Source organism: Pseudopipra pipra, chromosome 28, assembly GCF_036250125.1.
Source record: "Pseudopipra pipra isolate bDixPip1 chromosome 28, bDixPip1.hap1, whole genome shotgun sequence".
Classification (NCBI taxonomy): domain Eukaryota; kingdom Metazoa; phylum Chordata; class Aves; order Passeriformes; family Pipridae; genus Pseudopipra; species Pseudopipra pipra.
This window is the reverse complement of record NC_087576.1, coordinates 5,124,729-5,145,653: the sequence shown is the minus strand read 5'-3', so window position 1 is coordinate 5,145,653 and position 20,925 is coordinate 5,124,729. Positions and strand designations below refer to the sequence as shown.

Below are 20,925 nucleotides of genomic sequence, written 5' to 3'. Positions count from 1 at the left end.
CCCCCCCGGCCATGACTCACTGTCCAGCAATGCTGGGGCCTGCCGGGAGCTGGGGGGCCCCACCTGCACCTCCGAGTGCCTCCCAGTGCAGCCCAGTGAGCCTCTGCTGCAGCCTCCACCCCACCGCATGCAGCCCCCCGTGACACCTCCCCTTCCAGCTCCACTCCCAGGACAGCCTCCCTAACCTGTCATGGCTCCCCCACTACAGAATCCCCCAATCCCCCACAGTACAGCCTTCCCCCAGTACAGCCCCCCTATTCCCAGTACAAATATCCCCCCCCAGTGCAGCCCTACCAGTACAGCTCCCAGAAGCCCACCCAGTACAGTCCCCCCATTCCTAGTACAGTCCTCCAGTTCAACCCCCTCCCAATCCAGCCTCACCAGCACAGATCAGCAGAACCTTGCAGTGCAACCCCACCAGTACAGCTCCCAGTATACCCCCTCCAATCCCAGCCCCTGTGTGGACCACCCAGTACAGTCCCCCAGCCAATATAGCCCGCTTCCAGTTCAGCCCCCCCCCAGAGCACACCCAGTACAGCTCACAGTATAGTTTTCACACCCAGTAGAGTCCCCCCTTCCCAGTACAACCCCCGTAGGGTCCCAAAGCTGCCCCAGCCCCTGGCAGGGGGGAAGAAGCCTGGGAGCCCCCAGGGGGGTGGCCCATGGGTGGCACTCTGTGCTCTGGGTGACACTGGGTTCTAGCGGGTGGGGGTCCTGGGGAGAGGTGTGTCCTGGACAGGGGTGGTCCCAGTAGGATGGGGTACAGTGTCTTCAGAGTGGAGGTGTCCCATGAGGGTCCCAGCAGGGCGGGGCTCCTGGGGGGGGCACGTCCAGGAGGGTGGGGGTCCCAGCAGTGTGTGTGGGGGGTCCCATGAGAGTGTGGTGGATCCAGCAGTGTTGGGGGGTCGCTCAGGAGAAGGGGGGGATCCCCAGGACAGTCCCCAGGATGGTGGGAGTCCCAGTAAGGTGAGGGGGGATCCCAGTGGAATGGGGCTCCCAGCAGAGTGGGGAAGGGTCCAGGAGGGAGGGGGTCCCGGCAGAGTGTAGGTGGCCCCTGCACGGGGGCGGTGCTCAGGAGGGTGGGAGTCCCAGCAGTAGGGTGGGGTCCCAGAGGGGAGGGGAAGCCCATAGGGGCGGGGGCTCCCAGCAGAGTGGGGGTCCTAGGGCTCAGTGCCCCCTCCATTCGAGGCCACGTGCCCCCCCGGGGGGGCCAGCTCCGTCCCCCCCTGCTCGCCCTCCCCGTCCCCACCCTTTCCTGCTCCTGACTCACCGCCGGCGCCTTCCGGGTGTCGAGGCGTCCGTCGGTGCCGCTCGGCCGCAGCCTTGGACGGAGCCGGGGCTTCTCGGGGCGTCCCTCGGGGGTCTATCTGTCCGTCGGGGGGGTCCGTCCGTTCGTGCGGAGGAGGGGCTGGCGCGGTGTCCATCTGTCCGTCATGGAATGTGTGCCTCGGGGATCTCTGTCTGTCTGTCTGGGGGCATCCCACCCCCGTGGGGTCTGTCTGTCTGCTAGGGTGTCCCTCTGCCCTTCCAGGTGTCTGGCTGTTCATCAGGACACCTCTGTCTATTGGGTGTCTGTCCGTCTTCCTGGGTGTCCATTTATCGGAGTGTCTGTCCATGGGGGTGTTCCCTTACCCATAGAGGTCTCCACCTGTATGTGGGGGTGTCAGTCCATCCTCTGGGTGACTGCCTGTCCATTGTGGCATCTGTCTCCCTGGTGAGGTGCCCCTCTGTCCATCTGGGTGTCCATCGGGGTGTCCATTTGTCCATCTGGGTGTGTTCAGTTGTCCTTCTGTGTGTCTGTTGGGGCATCTGTCTGTCCTTCTGAGTGTCCATCCGTCCATCACGGTGTCCCTCTGTCCAATGGGTTGTCCCTCTGTCCTTCTGGGTACCTGTCCAGATATCGGTCTGTCTTTCTGAGTGTCTCATTGTTTATCGAGGTGTCCATCGGGGTGTCCACTTGTCCTTCTGTGTATCTGTTAGGGCATCCATTTGTCCTTCAGGGTAATAATCTGTCCACTGGGGTGTCCTTGACCTGGCTCTCCATCCTTTGCGTCCATCTCATGGTGTCCCCCATCCGTCCATCCACAGGTCCATCCATCCACCCATCTCTGCCACCCCAACGCCATGTACACCGCACTCCCCAAAAGGTATGTCCCCTCCCCACTGCTCCCCCTTCCCTGATTGCCCCCCTCTCACCCCTGCCTGCCCCGCAGTGGTTCCCCTTTCGGCCCTGCAGCCGCTCTCCCGGGGCTGCACATCTGGCGGGTGGAGCAGCTGCGGCCCGTGGAGGTCCCCGAGGCTGCCCGGGGGATTTTCTTCTCTGGGGATTCTTACCTGGTGCTGCACAACGGGCCAGAGGAGCGCGCCCACCTCCACCTGTGGATGGGTGAGCGCCAGGGGGGCTGTGGGGCTCCAGGGGCAGGTGGGGTTGGGTGCTCACCTGGCTGCCCACAGGCCGGGACTCCTCGCAGGACGAGCGGGGCGCCTGTGCCCTCCTCTCCACCCAGCTGAGCTCGCTGCTGGGCGAGCGCCCCGTCACACACCGTGAGGTGCAGGGCAACGAGTCTGACCTCTTCATGGAGTACTTCCCCCACGGCCTCACCTACCAGGTACTGGGGTGCCCAGCGGCACTTGGGGTCCTCCCAGTACGCAGCACCCCAACCAGGCTCCCAGCACCCCAGATGGGTGCTCAGCGTCAGCGCTGGGCTCTCCACACCCTCACTACTCTGCTTCATCTGTGCTGAGCAAGAGGGACGCCCACTGGGTGCTGGGCACCCTCAGAAGGTGCTCAGCATCCCTTCTGGGTGTTCACATTCATGCTGGATGCTTGTCATCCCCACTGGGTGCTGGGCACCCCACCAAGTGCTCAGCACACCCATGTGGTGCTCAGCATCCCCTCCAGGTGCTAACTATCCATGCCGGGTGTTTGCCACCCCCATTTGGTGCTGGACACCCCATGGAGTGCTGAGCCCCCTGTGCCAGCAGGAAGGTGGTGTGGCCTCAGCATTCAAGCCCACCTGGCCCAGCCCCAGCCCTGGCCCTGCACCCAAACTGTACCAGGTGAAGGGCAAGAGGAAGATCCGGGTGAGTGAGCGAGACCCAGCCTGGGCCAGCTTCAACACCGGGGACTGCTTCCTCCTCGACCTGGGACAAGTGAGTGGGGTGCACCTGCCCCCTCCCTGGGCCTGCTGTCCCCATCTCTGGCCCCCAGGTCCTTCTCATGTGGTGGGGGGGAGGGGGGAAGGTCAACGTGTCCTGTGTGTCCCTCTGTCCTCTGGGGCATCCATCAGCTCATTGAGGTGTCCCTCTTGGTTGGGGCACCTGTACCTCCATAGGACTGGCTGTTTGTCCTTCTGTTGGGGTGTCTGTCCATCTCTCCAAGCGCCCAGCCATCTGCAGGGGTGTCTGCCTCATTTTTGGGGTGTCCATCTGTTGGGGTGTCTGTCTGTCTCTTGGGGTGCCCACTGACCTCTTGGGGTGTCCCCCTATCGGGAGCGGGGTTTGATGGTTGGGGTGTCTGTCCATCCATTGGAGTGTCCCTCTGCCCATCGCAGCATCTTCCTGGACCAGCTTCAACCCCTGCAGCTGCTCCATCCCCAGCCTGGCTGAGGCAGGTTGGGGACCACTGTGGGGTGGCTCCATCACCGCTGTTCCCCTCCCTGTCCCCAGACCCTTTTCGTGTGGTGTGGGGCCCGGAGCAACGTCCTGGAGCGCAGCAGGGCGCAGGAGCTGGCTGTGGCCATCCGGGACAGCGAGCGGGGTGGCAAGGCGCGCCTGGAGATCGTGGTGGATGGCGAGGAGCCACCCGAGATGGTCCAGGTACGTCCTCACTGGGAGGAGAGGGGGACGTGGGTGTCCCTGGGGTGGCTCTGTGACACCCCCATCTCGTCCCCTGGCAGGTGCTGGGCCCCAAGCCCCCCTTGCAGGAGGGCAGCCCCGAGGAGGACGTGGCAGCCGACCGGAGCAACATGGGGGCAGCTGTGCTCTACAAGGCAAGGACATGGCAGGACACCCCCGTGGCACCAGGGCTGGGCATGGCTGAGCGTCACCATGGAGGGCACAGGGATGGAGATGGCCAGGGGACACCATGGTGATTCTAGGGTCAGGCATGGCCAGGGACAGTGCAGTGGTCCCATGGGAGACATGGGACTGGGCAACACCAGGGGATGCTGTGGTGGCCCCTGGGCGTACGTGAAGCTGTGGACAGCCAGGGGACACTCTGGTGGTTCTAGGAAAGCCACAGGGAGCTGTGCATGGCCAGCAGACACACCTTGGTGGCCCCAGAGAGCATATGAGGCTGGGCATGGCCTGGGGACACAGCGGGTGCCCTGAGGCAAGCATGGATGGGGAATGCTGCAGTGGCTGGGTGGGAGGACACCGGGCTGGGGCGGCTCTGGGTGACCTTGCAGTGACATCCCCTCCACGGGCAGGTGTCGGACGTGACGGGGCGCATGGACCTGACCCAGGTGGCCGCTGGCAGCCCCTTCAGCCAGAGCCTGCTCTGCCCCGATGACTGCTTCGTGCTGGACAACGGCGCTGGCGGGAAGGTCTACGTCTGGAAAGGTGCCTGGGGTGGGGACACAGGGTGACATGGAGACGGGGGCCGTGCCCAGAACGGCTCTGACATCCCCACCGCAGGGCGCAAGGCCAATGAGCAGGAGCGCCGGGCAGCCCTCAGGGTGGCCGAGGAGGTGATCGCCCGCATGGGCCACCCGCCCCAGACACAGGTGGGTGCAGTGGTGAAGGGTGCCCGGGGGCTGGCATGGGAAGCATCACCCCCTCCCGATCCCTGTCCCATCCCTGTCCCCATTGCTGTCCCGGCAGGTGGAAATCCTACCCCAGGGCTGCGAGACGCCCCTTTTCAAACAGTTCTTCACCAGCTGGAAGTGAGCAGCAGGTGCCCATGGGGCCAGTGCCCAGCCCACGGTGTCACCAGGCTTATGCTGGCTGTGCCAGCTCCCCGCAATGCTTGTGCCCTGCCCAGCCATCCCTGTCACTGTGCCATCCCTATGCCTGTGTCTTTGCCCATCCCATCCCTGTGCCATTGTCACTCACATCCTTGTGCATCACATCCTTGACAACCCATGCCAAGCCCATGCCATCTCCATTGCTGTGCTATCCCTGTGCCTTTGCCCACCCCGTGTCCTTGCCACAACCATCTCCTGCCATCCCCAAGCCCATGTCATCCCCATTCCTGTGCCATTCCCTGTGTCATCCCCATCCCTTTGCCCCTCCCATGCCCACATCATCCCTGTCCATCCCTGTGCCATCCCCATGTCCACATCACTTCCTTCCCCATCCCTAGCTCATCCCCAAGTCCAAGCCATCTCCTTCTTATGCCAACCCCATCCCATGCCATCCCTCCTCCACACCATCCCCAAACCCATGTCATCCCTGCCCCTGTGCCATCCTGTCCTCTCCACTCCTTTGCCCACCCTGTGCCTATCTCCATCCCCATCCCTACACCATCCCAAGCCATGCCATGCCCACAATACACCTTCCCCCCACCACTGCTGCCATAACTGGGCCACCTGCACCCCCTGACCACCTTCCTGAGTGTGCCTGTGCCACACTGTGCCCACCCCGTGCCCATGCATCTCACCCCTTGCCCAGGCCCCGGAGAATAAAGGGACAGTGCTGCATCCTGTGTCTGGCTGCTCTGGGTGTGGTACCAGCCCTGGGGATGGGGGGACACTAGGGGACTCAGGACAGGGCAATGGCCCTGCAGGGGATGAAGGTGTCCCCACCACCCTGGTGTGATGACACCCCACACGACACCCTACAGGGCCACCTGTGTCACCAGGGCACCAGCCCTCTGCCCCATGAGGTGATACCCACAGCTACAGGATGTCCCCAGGGGCTGGCAGCACCCAGAGTGACCAGGAGCCTCAGTCCTTGTGTGACCACCTGACCCTGAAGTGGTTGGGAAAGGTGGGAGATGGCTCCCAACTGGCTGCCACCCTGCATCCCCCACGTCCCCAAATCACCTGTGTGCTCAAGTCCCTGATACCTCCAAATGCCCAGTGTACCTCCATGTCCACATCCTCGAATGTCCCACCCTCTGCTCTCTCCACAGTCCCTGCATCCCTAATGTCCCCAGTGTCCCCAAACCTCCAGTGTCACCAACAACACCCCCAAATCCCCTCACCAAATCCCCCTCACCCTGGGGCCAGCCAGACCCTGCAACCCCCATCACTGCTGGCTGCTCCCTCCCTCATTAGACCCAGATAATTAGTGTTGGAATTAATTATGTCCCCAGTTACCCCTCCCTTGGCCCCTGCTCATGACAACCTGATGTGACAACACATCTGGCATTAGGGGCACCAAACCCCTGGCATTTCACCCCAATTCCCACCCACATCCTGTGGCATCCATCACCAAGGAAAAGCCCTTTTATTGTAGCTGGGGAGGGCCTGAGGTGGGGGGAGAGGGAGGGGGAAGGAGCCCAGGGGAGGGACTCAGAGGAGCCACCATGTTCCCCAGTGGGAGGGGTGGGTGAGCCAGGACCCCCCAACACCCCAAACCCCATCCTCTCCTACTCCTAAAGTGACACTGAGGTGGGAAACTCAATGTGGGGGAGAGGCTGGGCTTTTCCTTGTTCACAGTGAATTTGGGGTAATGGGGGAGGTCACACCCGCTTGGCCTGGCTGGATCTGCACTGTAGGGGAGCTTATTCACTCCCAATTTAAATCCCTGGAGCATGATTTGGGGAGAGGGAAGGGAAACCCTCTGGTGGGGAGAGCAGGGAGGAAAACAGGTTCACGTGTGGCGAGCTCGGGGTGGTCAGGGTTGGGGGGGGAACAGAGCCAGGATTCAGCTCTCCTGGTGATGCCAAAACCATTCTGATGAGCTTTGCTGGTGAAATAAAATTGGGCAAGTGGCTTCTCCGGTGTGGCTGCAGCAGGTCCAAGGTCACAGGGTGAGAGAGAGTGCAGGGGGGAGGTAATTTGTTCCCTGAAAATGCCCTGTGAGGGATTTGCCACCTCCCTCCATCCCACTCCAAAGCCAAGGGAGGAAGGGGAGACCAGCACTGTGGGGCTCAGGGTAGGATGGACCCTTCACCCACCCAAGGGCAGCTATGGGGGGCAGGGGGACAGCACCTGGGGGGACCCCGCTGCCCAGGGATTGGGGAATGGCACTTCACTTAGAGAGAGAAAGAAATAGAGAAGAAGAAAAAGCCACACATCATTTGGAAGAATCAGGCAGGAGCTGAGTGGTCCCAGGAGGCTGGAATGGTCCCAGGGGTCTGGAGCAGTCCCAGGGGTCTGGAGCCCCCCACCAGCCCCCTGCCAGCCCCCCCTACTCTATCAGTTCCACGTAGTTGGCAGGGAACATGCCAAAGTGACCATCAGGGCCGTAGCCACGCCACCAACCCTCGTCAATCATCTCGATGTTGGTGATGATGTTCTCGGGATCAAAGGAGATCTCGGTGTCATCAGCTGGAATGGAAGAGAGAGAAGGAGGGGGGGTCAGACCACCTGTACCCTCCCAGCTCTGGGGTTTCCAATATAAGAGCAGTGTGGAGCTGCTGGAGCAAGTCTAAAGGAGGTCTCAGAGATGCCCCGAGGGCTGGAGCCCCTCTGCTCTCGGGACAGGCTGGGAGAGCTGGGTGTGTTCACCTGGAGGAGAGAAGGCTCTGGGGAGACCTGAGAGCCCCTTCCAGTGCCTAAAGGGGCTCCAAGAGAGCTGGAGAGGGACTTTGGACAAGGGCCTGGAGTGGCAGGACACAGGGAATGGCTGTGGGTCTCACCAGCCTGGTAGTCGTAGAGCGCTCGGGCACAGAGCCCCTTCCCCGCCAGGTCCGGCGGCTCCTGGTACTCCAGCCCGTAGTCGTATTTGGCATCGTCAGCTCGTTCCTTCAGGAAGGAAGGAGAGAGGGAGAACAGGAATTACCAGAAGAAAAGGGAGGGAGGGAGGAAAACAGCAATGTGAAGCACCCAGAGAGGTAGATCACCCCTGGGGCTCAGAGGCTGGAGGTCCCGGGTGCCCCCCGGAGTAAAACCTGGGCTCTGGGAAAGTCTTGCCACATGTCTCTGCCACAGGACCCAGGAGACCAAACCAGCCCTGAGCCAAAGAGTCAAGGTGGCCACCTCTCCGGTCAACACTGATCCCTGTCCCTTGAGATCTCATCCCAACAAAACCACTGGAGACCAGTGGCAGACAACCTGTCTGGAATCTGATCCTTATCCGTTGGGGTCCCCCCTGCGAGAGAGGTTCAACTGCCATGGATAAGCTCCAGCTTCCCATGGAGCTTTCTGCTGGAGCCTGAGCCAGCTGTCATTTGCTTTCCTCTGGAAAGGCTGAGGGGATTGCTCAGCCCATCTACTCTGGAATCCTTTGGAATCTGCTGGACACTTCCAGACAAATTCCAGAATGATAAAATGATGTTTGGAATGCTGATGGTTTGGTGAACAGAGGAGAGGAAACCAAAGGGCCCCACATCTCCAAGGGAAGCACAGCACAACCCCACTATTAGCCACTGGAGAATATTGGAACTTGCCAAGAATAGCTGGGAGTTCCAGCTCTGCTGGGTTAGCATGTGCAGGAGAAGGAGGAGAAAGGGCTTTGGAAGAGGCTTGTGGATCCTCTCCCCTCACTGGCTCTGGAGCACTGACAACAGCTGAACGGCCCTGGAGTACAGGCTGGGTGCCAGGGGCTCAGCACCAGTGTCTCCCACTGGGAGCACTGGGGAGGGATGCAGCAGCACCCCCTCACCAGGCAGATGCACTGGAGTGCACGTGAGCTCCAGGGTTTCTCCTACTGATTTTAGCCCAGAAAAGGGTTCCAGACCCATCCTAAAGGATAAAGCCACGCTCTCCCACATGAATCCTGGCCCCTCCTCAGGGGTCCCTGCCCCCCAAACGCACCTGGGGAGGCTCCTCATAGATGGCTGAGGGCTCCGGAGGCTCCTCGTACAGATTCGTCTCTTCCACACGGGACATTGGGACACCAGAATTGTACCCGGAGTCTCGTCCTGAGGAGAAACATGGCATCTGTCACCAAAATCACGCCCTGTTCCCTTGTCCATCTGCCTCCTGCTCCAGGCTGGAGTGACAGCACATTCCTGGTGGAAGCTGGGTGTCCCCCAGATCTCCTGTCCAGCCAGGGAATGGAGCGTGCTTGGACCATGGGATGGGGCAGGCAGGAAGCACAGAAGAGAGCAAGCAGGGGTTTAGGGAGCAGTGAAAAGGACAAGGGAGAGATCCAGGATCTCCAACAGGGAAGGGATAAACTCGAAGGGATAAACTCACTCCAGATGGACCATGTTCCCGTGGAGGGGAAGGGCTGGAGTGGAGGCCATGGCCAAGAGCAGCATCTAGTGGTGATGGTGGCCTGGCTACACTGGAGCATGGCCCTGGCCCTCGGCACATCCCTGGGCCCCAGTCTGTCCCTGGTCTCTGCCTCACCCCTGGTCCTCTCCTTGTCTCTGGCCCTCAGCCTGTCCCTGCCCCCCACCTCATCTCTGGACCCACAGCTTGTCCCTGGTCCTCAGTTCATCCCTGGCCCCCACTTTGTTGTCTCTAAACCCCACCTCACACCTCATCATCCCTGGCCCCCACCTTGTTTCTGCCCTCACCTCCTCCCTGCACATGGCAGGGGGGTGGAACTAGATGGTCCTTCAGATCCCTTCCAACCCAAACCAACCTGTGATTCCATGGTTCAGGGACAAGGCCAACCCTCGGTGCCACCCACAGCACATGGGGAGACCTCTGGGCACAGCCAGCCCTCTTCTGGAATCGCTCCCTGTCCCAAACCACTGGGAAGTGGTTAAGCAGGGGCACCTTCCACTAGCCCAGGTTGCTCCAAGCCCCATCCAACCTGCCTTGAACACTTTCAGGGATGGGGCAGCCGCAGCTTCTCTGGGCAGCCTGTGCCAGGGCCTCACCACCCTCACAGGGAAGAATTTCTTCCCAATATCCCATCTAACCCTGCCCTCTGGCAGTAGGAAGCCATTCCCCCTTGTCCTGTCACTCTGTGGCCGTATACTGGTCTTTACTGGGACAGGGAAACAGCCCAGTCTAACTCTGGAGTTGGGAAACCCCTATATAGGGGGTGTCTCAGCTGTGTCTCAGGGCACTTTGAGCAAGTCCAAGTGTGACTGTCAAAGCCCCTGTGGTCTGGAGGGGGCTGGGGGTGCTCGGAGCTGAATTCCAGCCTTTCAGCAGGAGATATCCTCATCCCCTGGACACTGAGCCTTTGGCTGAGGACTAGGAGGAACCATCCTCACCTCAGCATCACACTCAGCCCTGGCTGGAGACAAACACGGGGGTTCCTGGTCCAAGGAATGGGAAAAACACATGGAGTCTCTGAGCCAGGCCTCAACATGCCCAATTTTGTGGAATCTATTTGGAAAGATGCAGAGAAAAGCTCTGGGGAGGGAGCCAAGCACGAACCTGCTGCAGGTACTGGGGAGGCTGGAGGTGACCCCCAAACATCCCTGCTGGGGGAGGCAGGACTGGGCACAGAGTTCACCTCCTTCTGCAGGAACGGGCTGCGGAGTTTCCCTGGAAAAGGAGACTGAGGGGCTGCAGGAGCTGGGCAGGCAGCAGGACTCCCAGCCCACGACTGTGCACCCAGGGGTGCTGCTGAGTCACCCTCCCAAGCAGGATTTTCCAGCTCTAATCCTAGTTGTGGAAAACAAGTTTGGTGACTGGTTACAGCAGCAGCAGCCAAGGGAAAATTTAAAAAAAAAAAATAATATTTTGGGGGAGGAAGAGGAGCTGGGAGACCCTGCCACTGGCTCTCCAGGGTCATTTCTGGAGCAGTCTGAATGCCACAGACATCAAACTGGGAGGGGATGATGCAAACTGGTTTCTGCCAGTCCATTTCCTGTGGCAAGAGTGAACTGTGCACTGTTATCTCTCCATCTCCACCTCCAAACCAAACAAAAGCTGAGGAGAAGAATTGCCAGACAAACCCTACCAGCACCAAGACTCCAGTCTACCCTCACCTCTGAGTCTGATCAGTTCCAGGGTATTTATCTCCTTTTCTTCCATGAAAACCATCAAATCCTAATGAAATACCTCAAAATCAGCCTCTCCCCCTGATGTTTAACCAGCAAAAAGGACATTTTCCCAGTGTGGAGTTTCTTCCTCTCCCACTCATGCCTTGCCTGCCCAAGGAAGAAGGGATTTGTGCTCCTGTCACCAAGTAAAAGTGATTATTCAATGAATCAATTTAAGGTGCTTTGGAGGGGGTTGCACTGAGGAGGAGGAGGCAGTCACCCAGGGGTGTCATGCGCTCACACGGACTTCCTCAGCCGCTCTCAGCTCTGCTTTGCAAACTTCCTGGTTTCTATCAGAGAGATCAAATCAGGCTCTTCCAACATCCTGCTTGGCTTGGGCAATGCAAAAATTTGGGCAGAACTTTGGGCAGTCGGGATAGATTGCAATGGTGGTGTCTTTCTGGTGTCAATGTGTTGAACTTCTATTGAAAAAAATGAAATTTGAGGTTCAGAAGGGAAGTCAGAGTATGGAAAACTTCTGTCTTGGTGGTTAAAACTTGGCACAGCTGGAACCTCACTTTGGAAAATGGCAGGAGCTGGGGGTGGGACACCACAGCAAAGAACATTGACGTGATGAGAGCTGCCTGTTCTCAGCCCGAACAACAGCCTCACAGTATCACTGCCCCACTGGGACCCCACTGGGACCCTGCTCCACTGGGACACGGTGGGGGACTGAGGGTGGCCCCCATCACCCTCCCTGTGTCCCCTCACACCCCTCACACCTGGTTGTGCCACCCTCCCCGTGTCCACTCACACCATACCTGGCTGGGCCACCCTCCCCCTGTCCACTCACACCGTACCTGGCTGGGTTGGTGTCCCCGTGTCCCCTCACACCGTACCTGGCTGGGTTGGTGTCCCCGTGTCCCCTCACACCTGGCTGTGCCACCCTCCCTGTGTCCCCTCACACCGTACCTGGCTGGGTTGGTGTCCCCGTGTCCCCTGGCCCCGCTCTCTCCCTCTGCTTGAAGATGTCACGGGGGTTCACGGCTCTCTGTGCAATCAGAGTTGCAGCCTCCTGCCCAGGGAAGGGCCCAGATGCCATGTCAAGGTCACAGAGCAGCAGCAGGGGGGGCAGAGCCGAGGCAGACACCCCCCAGAGCACTCCCAGCTCCATACCTGGGCTTTCTCCACCGACTCGCTTCTCTTGAAGCCCTTCCTCTGTTGGGTCTCGTACTCCTCAGCCTGCTCCTTCTGCAGCACCAAGAGAGGGTCTGGGTGCTGAGCTAGCCCACTCTGGACACATCCAGCTGCTCCAGCCCCATCCAGTTCCTTCCAGCATCATCCTATCCCCATCCTGCCTCTTCTGCCCACTCCAGTCCCTCCAGCCCCATCCTGCCTCCTCTGGACCCAAGGAACTCACATGGCGATGGAGGGGGAATGGAGAGGAAACCCTGGATCTGGGAGGGAGGCTAAGAAAAGGCACTTGTTTTCATGGAATCATGGAATGATTCAGATTGGAAAAGCCCTCGGAGATCACCAAGCCTAACTGTTTCCCCAGCACTGCCAAGGCCACCCATGTCCCCATGTGCCACATCTACGTGTCTTTTAAATCCTCCCAGGGCTGGGGACTCCACCACTGCCCTGGCCAGCCCTTTACCATGAAGCAATTCTCCCAATATCCAACTTAAACCTCCCCTGTGCAACCTGGCCATTTCCACTTGTCCTATCCCGGGTCTCTATCCCCTCCATCATGGATAAACCTTGCCCGGGGCCAATGCCAGAGCTCACCCATTGCTGCTGCTCCCTGTCCCTGTTCTCAGCCTCCTGTTGCTGCTGAAGTCTCCTGTGGGGACAAATTGGGGTTAAAAGCAAGGATTTGGGACCTCAGCCCATTGCAGCTCCCTGGGAAGAGCACAGGAAGGATGTCCCCCTCACTCTGGGGACACTCCCCCTCACTTTGGGGCCAGATGAGGAGTCGCAGGTCACCCTTGGAGAGAGGAACATTGTGAGAGGGGCAGGAGCAGCTCCAAATATTGGGATTAATTCAGAGAAATCTCTTCCTCAGGGATATGGACATGAACATCCAGATGTGGGGGCCAAGCAGACTTCCCTGCAGTCCCTCAGGGCTCAGATTCCCCCAAAGCCAGCCTAGACCTCCAGCACCCCAAAAACAGGGGCCATGGGTGTTAGGGAGGAGTTTGGGAAGCAAGAGGGGGATGAGTGGGCAGGGAGAGCTAGGGAGATGCTCCCTCCAACCCAGAGCAAAATCCTCTCCACATATGCTCCCTTAAAGGACATTTCCTGGGATTGCAGGAATTCCAGCAGTGAGGAATGCATGGACATGATCCACCATTCCCTGAGGAACAACCTCTGCAGGAGTCGGGACAGCTCACATACATGGCGACAAGGATACCCAGCACCACCGAGAGACCCCAGAGGGCAGGAAGGCCTCTTGGAATCATTCCCAACATCCCACTCACTTCTGGGCTTCGATTTCGCTGGATCTGGCTTTGAACCTCTGCTCCCTCCCTGCTGCCTCCTGCAGCTCCCGCTCCCGCCGCTCCCGCTCCAGCCGCTGCCGCTCCTCCTCCGCCCTCCTCTTCTCCTCTAGCCGCCGGTTCTCCTCATCCTTCTGAGGGCACACAGGCACAGAGGGGTGGGGGTCACAGGCACTGCCCCCAGCCCTCTGCATCCCAGGGCACGCAGCAGGTCCCAGGGCTGGTGGCCCCCAGCCAGAAGGTTCACACATCATTAAACCCCAGTAAAACCCAACATGAAAGGGGAAGGAAACACAGGGCAGCCTTCAGAGGGGACAAAAATCAGTTTCCTCACCCAAACAGGGTTTGTTTGGAGCTGGGGTGCACCCCAGCCCCCCTCCCCCGTGCCCACCCCAGCAGCCTTGAGCCAAACTCAGATGAGAAAAAGGAGCACCTTCCTCTTTAGGACTCAGCCCCTCCTCCCTGAGCACCCAAAGGCAGCAGCTCTGCACTTCCCTGAGCTCTGGATCTCTGATTCCAGGCAGCATTCCCCGATTCCCAGACAGGGAACACAGCACGTGGAGAGTAATCTCCAGCTAAATCCAAAGGCTTCATGCTCCGAGGCATGTGCTCACCTCTGCTTTGGCCCAGAAATTATCCTTATTGACCCGCTTGATTTCGGACATCGCGTTTGTCTTCTGGTAGACGGAGCCCTGGGGAGGGAAGGCACAGACAAATCACCATTTTTGCATTTTTTGTCAAAAATCACCCCAAATCAGCACAGTCTGGGACTTCTTCTAAGAAGTTCCTATAACCTGATGCTTTGCCCCAAAATTCAAAGAAGGGCTGGGTGAGGCCAGCAATGTGTATGTTGCCAAAAATGGGCAATTGCAGGCCCTGGCACAGCTTGCCCAGAGAAGCTGTGGCTGCCCCATCACTGGAAGTGTCCAAGGCCAGGATGGACAGGGCTTGGAGCAACCTGGTCTTGTGGAGGGGGGCAGGGGGGTGGAACTGGATGAGCTTTAACATCCCTTCCAACCCATCCATTCCGTGATTCCACGCTTTGAACCTGCCCTGTCAGTGTAAGCCCACTGCCTCTTGTCCCGTCACTCCAGGTCCTTCTCCAAAGTCCCTCTCCAGCTCTCTTGGAATCCCTTTAGGCACTGGAAGGGGCTCTAAGGTCTCCCTGGAGCCTTCCCTTCTCCAGGCTGAACATTCCATGGATGTGTCAATGCCCAGGGAGCCACTTCCATCACTGGATGAGAGTGGTCCCAGACCTTCCCTCATCCAGAGGGACCACCCCAAAACCCTCCTGGATTCAACTCACCACGGGAGCCTGAGGCCCTGAATCCTGGAACTTGCTGCTCTCCTTGTGGAAGCTGTAGTTGGCTCCAGAGGCCTTGGCCACTTTCTCCATGATGAGTTCAGGCTCCACGTCCTCCTCTGCCCGGGCGTTGATGGTGACATGAGCCCCCTGAGCAGAAAGAACCAGCACAGGGGTGAAGGGGTCACTCTGGGAGCCCCCAAACCCACCACCTTGCCCTGGTGGGTCCTGTCTGCACTCCCGGAGCCCCCAAGGGAAGGAAAAGGGTTCTGGTGAGATGGAGAAAATCTCCAGACAGATTTTCTGGACAACCTGGTCTAAGTAGAAAGTGTCACTGCCCATGGCAGGGGGCTGGAACTGAATGGTCTATAATGTCTCTTCAACTCAAAGCATTCCATGATTCCCTAAGGGAGGACATGGGGAGGATCAGACCTTTAGGAAGTTGGCCACGGTGCTGACGTGGTTGGCGCAGGCTCCTTTCCGCACGTCATTGACACCTTCACCTGTCTGTAAAGAGAAACCATCGGCTCACCTGAGCCCATCCCAGCTGGATCCATGGCAGCAGCACCTGGATCAAGCCTGACTCTCTCTCCAGATCTCTTGGAGGCTCTTCAGGCACTGGAAGGGGCACTAAGGTGTCCCCAGAACCTTCTCTTCTCCAGGCTGGACACCCTCAGCTCTCCCAGCCTGGGCACAGGGGCTCCAGTTCCCTCCCTGATAAACTGAGGTCCATCCCCACTCACCCAGTTGACGAGGACGTATTTGGGCAGCCCGGAGTTGGGATCCTTCACCCGGCAGAAGCCGTACATCACCTTCCCGCTGTTGAGCTCCTCCACCATCTCCTCCAGCCCCCCGTCTGCCCCGGGAGGAAGGAGAGGGGGTGAGTCCAGCCCATTCCACACACATGCTGGGAACAGCCAAACCCATGGAGGCTGCAGCTCCCAGCCCCTTATTCCCTGGAGATTATCTCCGTGAGATTTGGGGATGTCCTACCACAGGATCGTCTCAGACCCCCCAGTGTTTACCCTGGTCCTTCCATTACCTGATCATTTGTCATCCACATAATTATTTGGGAGCCAAGCCCCAGCCTTCTCTCACCCACCCCCATTATCAGCAGCCTTCATCACCCAGTTCCTCTTCCTCAGGCTTTCACAAACCCCATACAGAAAGATCCTGGATCTGTAACCAAGTGAAGGGATGGCAGAGAAGGGGAAGGAGCTGCTCACACCCCCAGATTAATTAGAGGCTTTAATGAGAGCAGGCAGCTGCCAGCTCTGCCCACAGGTTCCTGTACAAAACCACGCTCCGGCAAGCACCGGCACAGCCGGAAAACACCTCATGAGGGCAGGAATGGTGCTGGGAAGTGGTGGAGGAACTGGCTGAGCTTTGTTCCTGCTTTGTCAGACAGGAAGTAGAGAAGGAACCAAGAGGGCGACATGGGGCAGGGCCCTGCTTGTCCACCTTCTGCCCCGATGCTTCCCTTGCTGTTAAACACATCCAGGGTGGTCTCAGCGTCAGACTTGGGGGCTCAGAAGTGAATCCCAGGGGGAAAATCCCACACAGGGCTCAGGCAGGGGCTGGGTGAGCAATGGGAAGGGCACAGCATCGCTCCCACTATGCCAAAAAGCTACCAGGAACGGAGGAAAACTACCAAAAACTCACACTCTCATCTCGAAAAAATTACTCCAGACGACAATTCCCCCTACACTGGATTGTCTGAGCCCTGAACGGGGGGAAAAGAGCCACTGACCCTGATCAGCTCTGGCAGGATGGGCACAGCCCAGCCCGGCTTGCTCTGCACTGCAGGAGCACCCAGATCGTTTCCCTCTCCTTATTAAATATTTATGCTTTGTCTCTAAATTTGGCTCCAAACCCCGCAGGGAAGTTGAAGGCTGGAAGTCTGAGGCCAGTTGGGTGAGTGCTGGCATGGAAGGACATGATGGGAATGCTAGAGGGAGAAAGGATCTGTGAGGAGCTCGGGGCACACCCTCTGCAGCTCCCCAAAACCCTCATCTGTGGCTCAACAAGAGCTTTTCCTGAACAAAATTCCCCAGCACCATGGCCCTGGCTCCATGGGCTCCACCAGGCCCTGCAGAGCATCCCAGAAACTTCCATAGAGCTCTGTGGGTTGGGAGAAACACCTGGAAATTAGGGAGAAGCCAGGGAGGGATAAGAGGATACAAATACTTAGAGTGGGGAAACCCTCTATTGTGCTGCTTCCCAATAGTTTTGGCTTCCCAGCCAGGAGCGTTTCAGTGGGAACCAGCAGTCAGATAAAAAATAAAAAAAAAACCAATCGTGAGAAGGAGAGAATTGGATGAGAGAGGCTTCAGGAGCATTTAGTGGGAGCCCCAGCCGGGTGAACGGCTGGACAGCCACATGGTCCTGCCTAAATCTGGGATCTAAAATACTTCAGAAATGCACAGAGCAACCAGGGTCCAAACTCTGGATCCTTGGGAAAGGAGGAAAATGAAAAGGAAGGAGAAGCAGAGCTGCCAGCAAGTCTCTGCTCCATACTCCTCACTCCAAAATCACACTGGACACCCCAACACAGCTGCCACCCTTGTCAACCACCAAGGGCACTCCCCAAAACACCCTCAGGGGTTAAAAACCCCGACATCCCAGGCAGGCAGAGTGACAGGAGCCCTGGAAGCCCCCAGACCCACAGGAATGGGGGGACAGACCCCAACACGCTCACCTCCAGAGCCAGCCACCCGCAGGTCATTGCTGTTGCCTTCATAGGTGAACAGAGCCCTAAAATTAAGGCAGAAAGGGGATTTTTAGCCAGTTTTATCCAGCACGGTGCCCATATGGGGTGTCCACACACCCCCAACACCTCCTGAAGCTCAGAGCCCCACAGAGACCCCCACCCCACACGCTGTCCACCCCACAGCCCAGGGACTTACTGATCCCCCAAGACACCCCTACAGCCCTGATCCCCTCTATACACCTCACAGCTCCTCACACACGCCCACAGCCCCCCTACACACCCCTGACCCCCTCATACTACCCACCCCCCTCATCCCTTCTATACATCCCACATGCCCCCCAAGCACCCCCACAGTCCCTGACACTCCACATCCCCCCACAAGTCACTGGCCTAGCCCTAAATCTTCCCCCAGATCACCCATCCCTAGCCATCCGTTTCACTTCCACCCCTCCACCCCCTCCACCCCCACTCCCCCTTCATCCCCCATCCCCCACCCGAGTCATCCTCGGCCCTCTTGAACACACATGGCCCCCAAACACCCCACAGACCCTCGCACACCCCTGTCCCCCCACCTGCCCCCGTCACCCCCAAACATCCCCCCCAAACACCCCACAGCCCCCTCACAACCCCCTCATCCCCCCCGGCCTCCCCCCCGTCCCCCAGCCCCTCATCGCCCCCGATGTCCCGTCACGGCCCCCCGGTGTCCCCGCCGGCCCCTCACCAGTCCGTGGCGCTGCCCGGCGCCACCACGCTCCCGTAGGCCTCCTGCAGCGCCCGCCCGTTCTTGGCCAGGTTCAGCGCCATGGCCGCGCCCGCTCCGCCCGCCGGCAGCGCGGGCACCGCCCCGCCGGTGATACCGGCACCGCCCCGGGACCGCCCCCGGGACCGCCCCGCCGGTGATACCGGCACCGCCCCCGGCACCACCCCCGGCACCGCCCCCGAGATCATCCGCGGCACCGCCCCCGGCACCGCCCCCCGAGACTGGCACCGCCCCCGGCATCACCCTCGGCACGGCCCGGCCAGTGCTACCGGCATCTCCCCTGGGACCACCCCCGGGACCGGCCCCCGGCACCGGCACCGCCCCGCCGGTGCTACCGGCACCGCCCCACGGGTTCACCCCCGGGACCGCCCCGCCGGGACCGCCCCGCCGGTGCTACCGGAACCGCCCCCCGGGACGACTCTCGCCACCGCCCCCTCTCCTCCGGTGTCACCGGCACCTCCTGCCGCGCCTCACAGGAGGCCCCGCCCACAGACGGCCCTGCCCCGCCCCAGAGCCGTCAGACCGCGCCCCCGAGTCACCAGACCCCGCCCCTAGCTGCGACGCCACGCCCCCAAGAGCAGACCCCGCCCCTGAACTGACAGGCCCCGCCCCCAGACCCCTGCGGGCGGCCCCGCCCCGCCCCGCGGAGTGTCCCCCCCCTCGCCCCCCCATTACCCCGCCCCCGCCGAGCCTCGGGGGTTGGTTTGGGACCCCTGTCCCAGCGCGGGTCACCCCCCCCACCTCACGGGGGCTCTTGGGGTCCCCTGTCACAGAGCAACTCTCGGGACCCCCCTCAGAGCTGTTCAGGGGGGTCCCATCCCCTCACTCATCCCGGGTGTTCCTTGGGGTCCTCTGTCCCAGAGCAGCCCTAGGGGACCCCCACCCGAGTGACTCTTGGGGATCCCGTTCCCGGGCGGTTCCGGGGGATCCTATCCCAGATCAATTTTCGGAGACTCTCATCCCATGGGGGTTTTCAGGGTCCCCCACCCTAAGGGCAGTTCTCAGGGACCCCCAGCCCCAGCTGTTCTGGGAGACCCGATCCCAGGTGGTTCTTGGGGTTCCCTGCCCCAGTGCAGCCCCGGGGGTCCCCGCATCCCACACAGCCATCCCTGGTCCCCGTACCCCATAATGTACTCCCTATCGCAGCCCCTCTGTGGAGAAAATCGGCAGTTCCGGGGATTTCTCCCATTTTTCATCCTGAGGAGGGTACACCTGGGGTGGACACACCTGGGGTGACTTCAGGTGCCGGACCTCGGATCCTGGAGCTTTTTGGGGTGCAAATGCGTCTCAGTTTTACCCCGTATCATCAAAATTCTGCACCCCCCAGCAGGGATGCTGCTCCTCCCCGTGGCGATGACCTGCACGAAGAGGTGTCCAGCGGGACAGGAGGTGACCGGGGGGTGGGGAGAGGTGTCCGGGAGGGGCAGGAGGTGTCCGGGAGGGGCAGGATGTGACCGGAGGGGGGGGACACACACCTGGTGCGGGAGGGACAGAGGGTGACCTCGCCCGGGGGTGTCCCCAGCATGTGCTAATGGGCCATTAGCAGTTCCCCAGCTGCCAACATCTGGCTGGAGCGGCGCTGCCCCGCGCGGCGAGCGATGTGCTTGGGGGATTTGGGAGTGGCCTTTCTCTCCCCCGAGCCTTCCTTCACATTCGGGGTTACCCAAAATTTGGGCGAGCAGCAGGGAAGCGGAGGTGGAGGGGCTCCCCCAGAACTCCTTTGGCATCTCACCCCCACCCTGCCGGGCTCGGGGGGCCACGGGGAGAACAACCCACCCATGAGACACCACTGTCACCCAGAGGGAAAATAACGGGGGACCGAGCTCCCCCTACCCCAGGAGGGTGAGGTGGAGTTTAAGGAGCCCCCCTGCCCCCCCATTTGTCCCCAGTGACAGTGATGGTGACAGGGCTGTGCCGGGATTTTCCTCCTTGGGGCTTCAGGCTTTGGTTTAGGGGGGTTGGAGGGATGTGGGGGTCCCCTCCGTGCCCCCAGTCTCCAGTGAAAAATGTGTCTGGGAGAGTGGGATGGGAGATGGTGAATGGGGTGGTCCTGGGGTGCCTGAGGGTCCTGCAATGGTCAAGAGTCCCAGGGCAGCTGAGCGTCCTGGGGTGGCTGACAGTCCTGGGCCAGATGAGGATCCCAGAGTGTCCAAAATTCCTGGGGTGTTCAAGGGTCCCAGAGTGGCCAAAGGTCCTGGGGTAGGTGTTGGGTCACTGTAGCCAAGGGGCCTGAGTACCTGAGGGTCCCCTAGTGTCCAGGCTTCCTGAGGTGGCCATGGGTGCAGGAACAGCAGAGACTGAGGGGGGGGTTGTAGAGCTCCTGTGGTGGCTGAAGGTCCTGGGGTGTCTGATGGTCCCACCTTAGACCCCCCAACCCCCTCCATCCCACAGATTCCTCATCCATCCATCCCATCATCACTCCAAGAGCACCAAACACCACCTAACGTCACCTCAAAACCCATTTTAGAGGCTCTCCTGGGTTTATAGGACCGTCAAAAATGTTGGGAAACAGCCCAAAACTACAGTGCTGGTGGTGCCCGTGTTATGACTTGGGGACCTACAAGGCTGGGAGTCGCTGGGGAGTGCTGGGTGACATGGGACATTCATGCCAATGCCAGGAACCAGTCATGTCCTCACTCCTCGAGGGCTCATCCCACATTATTTATGGGGAACCTGGGCAAAAGTAACACTTAAGGTAATAATTTATAT

The 20,925-nt window shown here is 60.0% G+C and overlaps 2 protein-coding genes across 4 annotated transcripts; one reads left to right on the top strand and one right to left on the bottom strand.

Annotated features, from left to right (window-relative positions):
- Positions 1 to 1,177: 1,177 nt before the first annotated feature.
- CAPG (capping actin protein, gelsolin like) lies at positions 1,178 to 6,855 on the top strand. 2 transcript variants are annotated; one of them, XM_064637774.1, is made up of 10 exons: positions 1,178 to 1,361; positions 2,089 to 2,147; positions 2,214 to 2,386; positions 2,455 to 2,609; positions 2,986 to 3,153; positions 3,670 to 3,819; positions 3,900 to 3,992; positions 4,431 to 4,563; positions 4,639 to 4,727; positions 4,825 to 6,855. In XM_064637774.1, exons 2-10 carry the CDS (start codon positions 2,125 to 2,127, stop codon positions 4,888 to 4,890), a joined length of 1,050 nt encoding a protein of 349 aa, XP_064493844.1. In that variant the 5' UTR covers positions 1,178 to 1,361; positions 2,089 to 2,124; the 3' UTR covers positions 4,891 to 6,855. The 2 variants fall into 2 exon arrangements, with proteins under 2 accessions (XP_064493844.1, XP_064493843.1); XM_064637773.1 differs by lacking the exon at positions 1,178 to 1,361 and having other exon boundaries at positions 1,375 to 2,147; positions 2,983 to 3,153.
- On the bottom strand, positions 6,375 to 18,304 carry DBNL (drebrin like). 2 transcript variants are annotated; one of them, XM_064637749.1, is made up of 14 exons: positions 18,178 to 18,304; positions 17,445 to 17,500; positions 15,490 to 15,602; positions 15,179 to 15,253; positions 14,750 to 14,896; positions 14,058 to 14,135; positions 13,426 to 13,577; positions 12,734 to 12,788; positions 12,122 to 12,196; positions 11,918 to 12,020; positions 10,395 to 10,505; positions 8,868 to 8,974; positions 7,751 to 7,856; positions 6,375 to 7,439 (listed from the first exon to the last, which is right to left on the bottom strand). In XM_064637749.1, exons 1-14 carry the CDS (start codon positions 18,258 to 18,260, stop codon positions 7,300 to 7,302), a joined length of 1,401 nt encoding a protein of 466 aa, XP_064493819.1. In that variant the 5' UTR covers positions 18,261 to 18,304; the 3' UTR covers positions 6,375 to 7,299. The 2 variants fall into 2 exon arrangements, with proteins under 2 accessions (XP_064493819.1, XP_064493820.1); XM_064637750.1 differs by lacking the exon at positions 10,395 to 10,505.
- Between the last annotated feature and the right edge of the window lie 2,621 nt (positions 18,305 to 20,925).

Excerpts from the sequence above, each read along its gene's own strand:
- CAPG (XM_064637773.1), top strand. The coding sequence starts at position 2,125 with ATGTACACCGCACTCCCCAAAAG. Across the intron at positions 3,154-3,669 it reads TCCTCCTCGACCTGGGACAA|ACCCTTTTCGTGTGGTGTGG; the intron begins GTGAGTGGGGTG and ends CCCTGTCCCCAG. Across the intron at positions 3,820-3,899 it reads AGCCACCCGAGATGGTCCAG|GTGCTGGGCCCCAAGCCCCC; the intron begins GTACGTCCTCAC and ends GTCCCCTGGCAG.
- DBNL (XM_064637749.1), bottom strand. The coding sequence starts at position 18,260 with ATGGCGCTGAACCTGGCCAAGAACGGGCGGGCGCTGCAGGAGGCCTAC. Across the intron at positions 15,254-15,489 it reads AATACGTCCTCGTCAACTGG|ACAGGTGAAGGTGTCAATGA; the intron begins GTGAGTGGGGAT and ends TTCTCTTTACAG. Across the intron at positions 10,506-11,917 it reads GGGGACACCAACCCAGCCAG|GGAAACTCCGCAGCCCGTTC; the intron begins GTACGGTGTGAG and ends CTCCTTTTCCAG.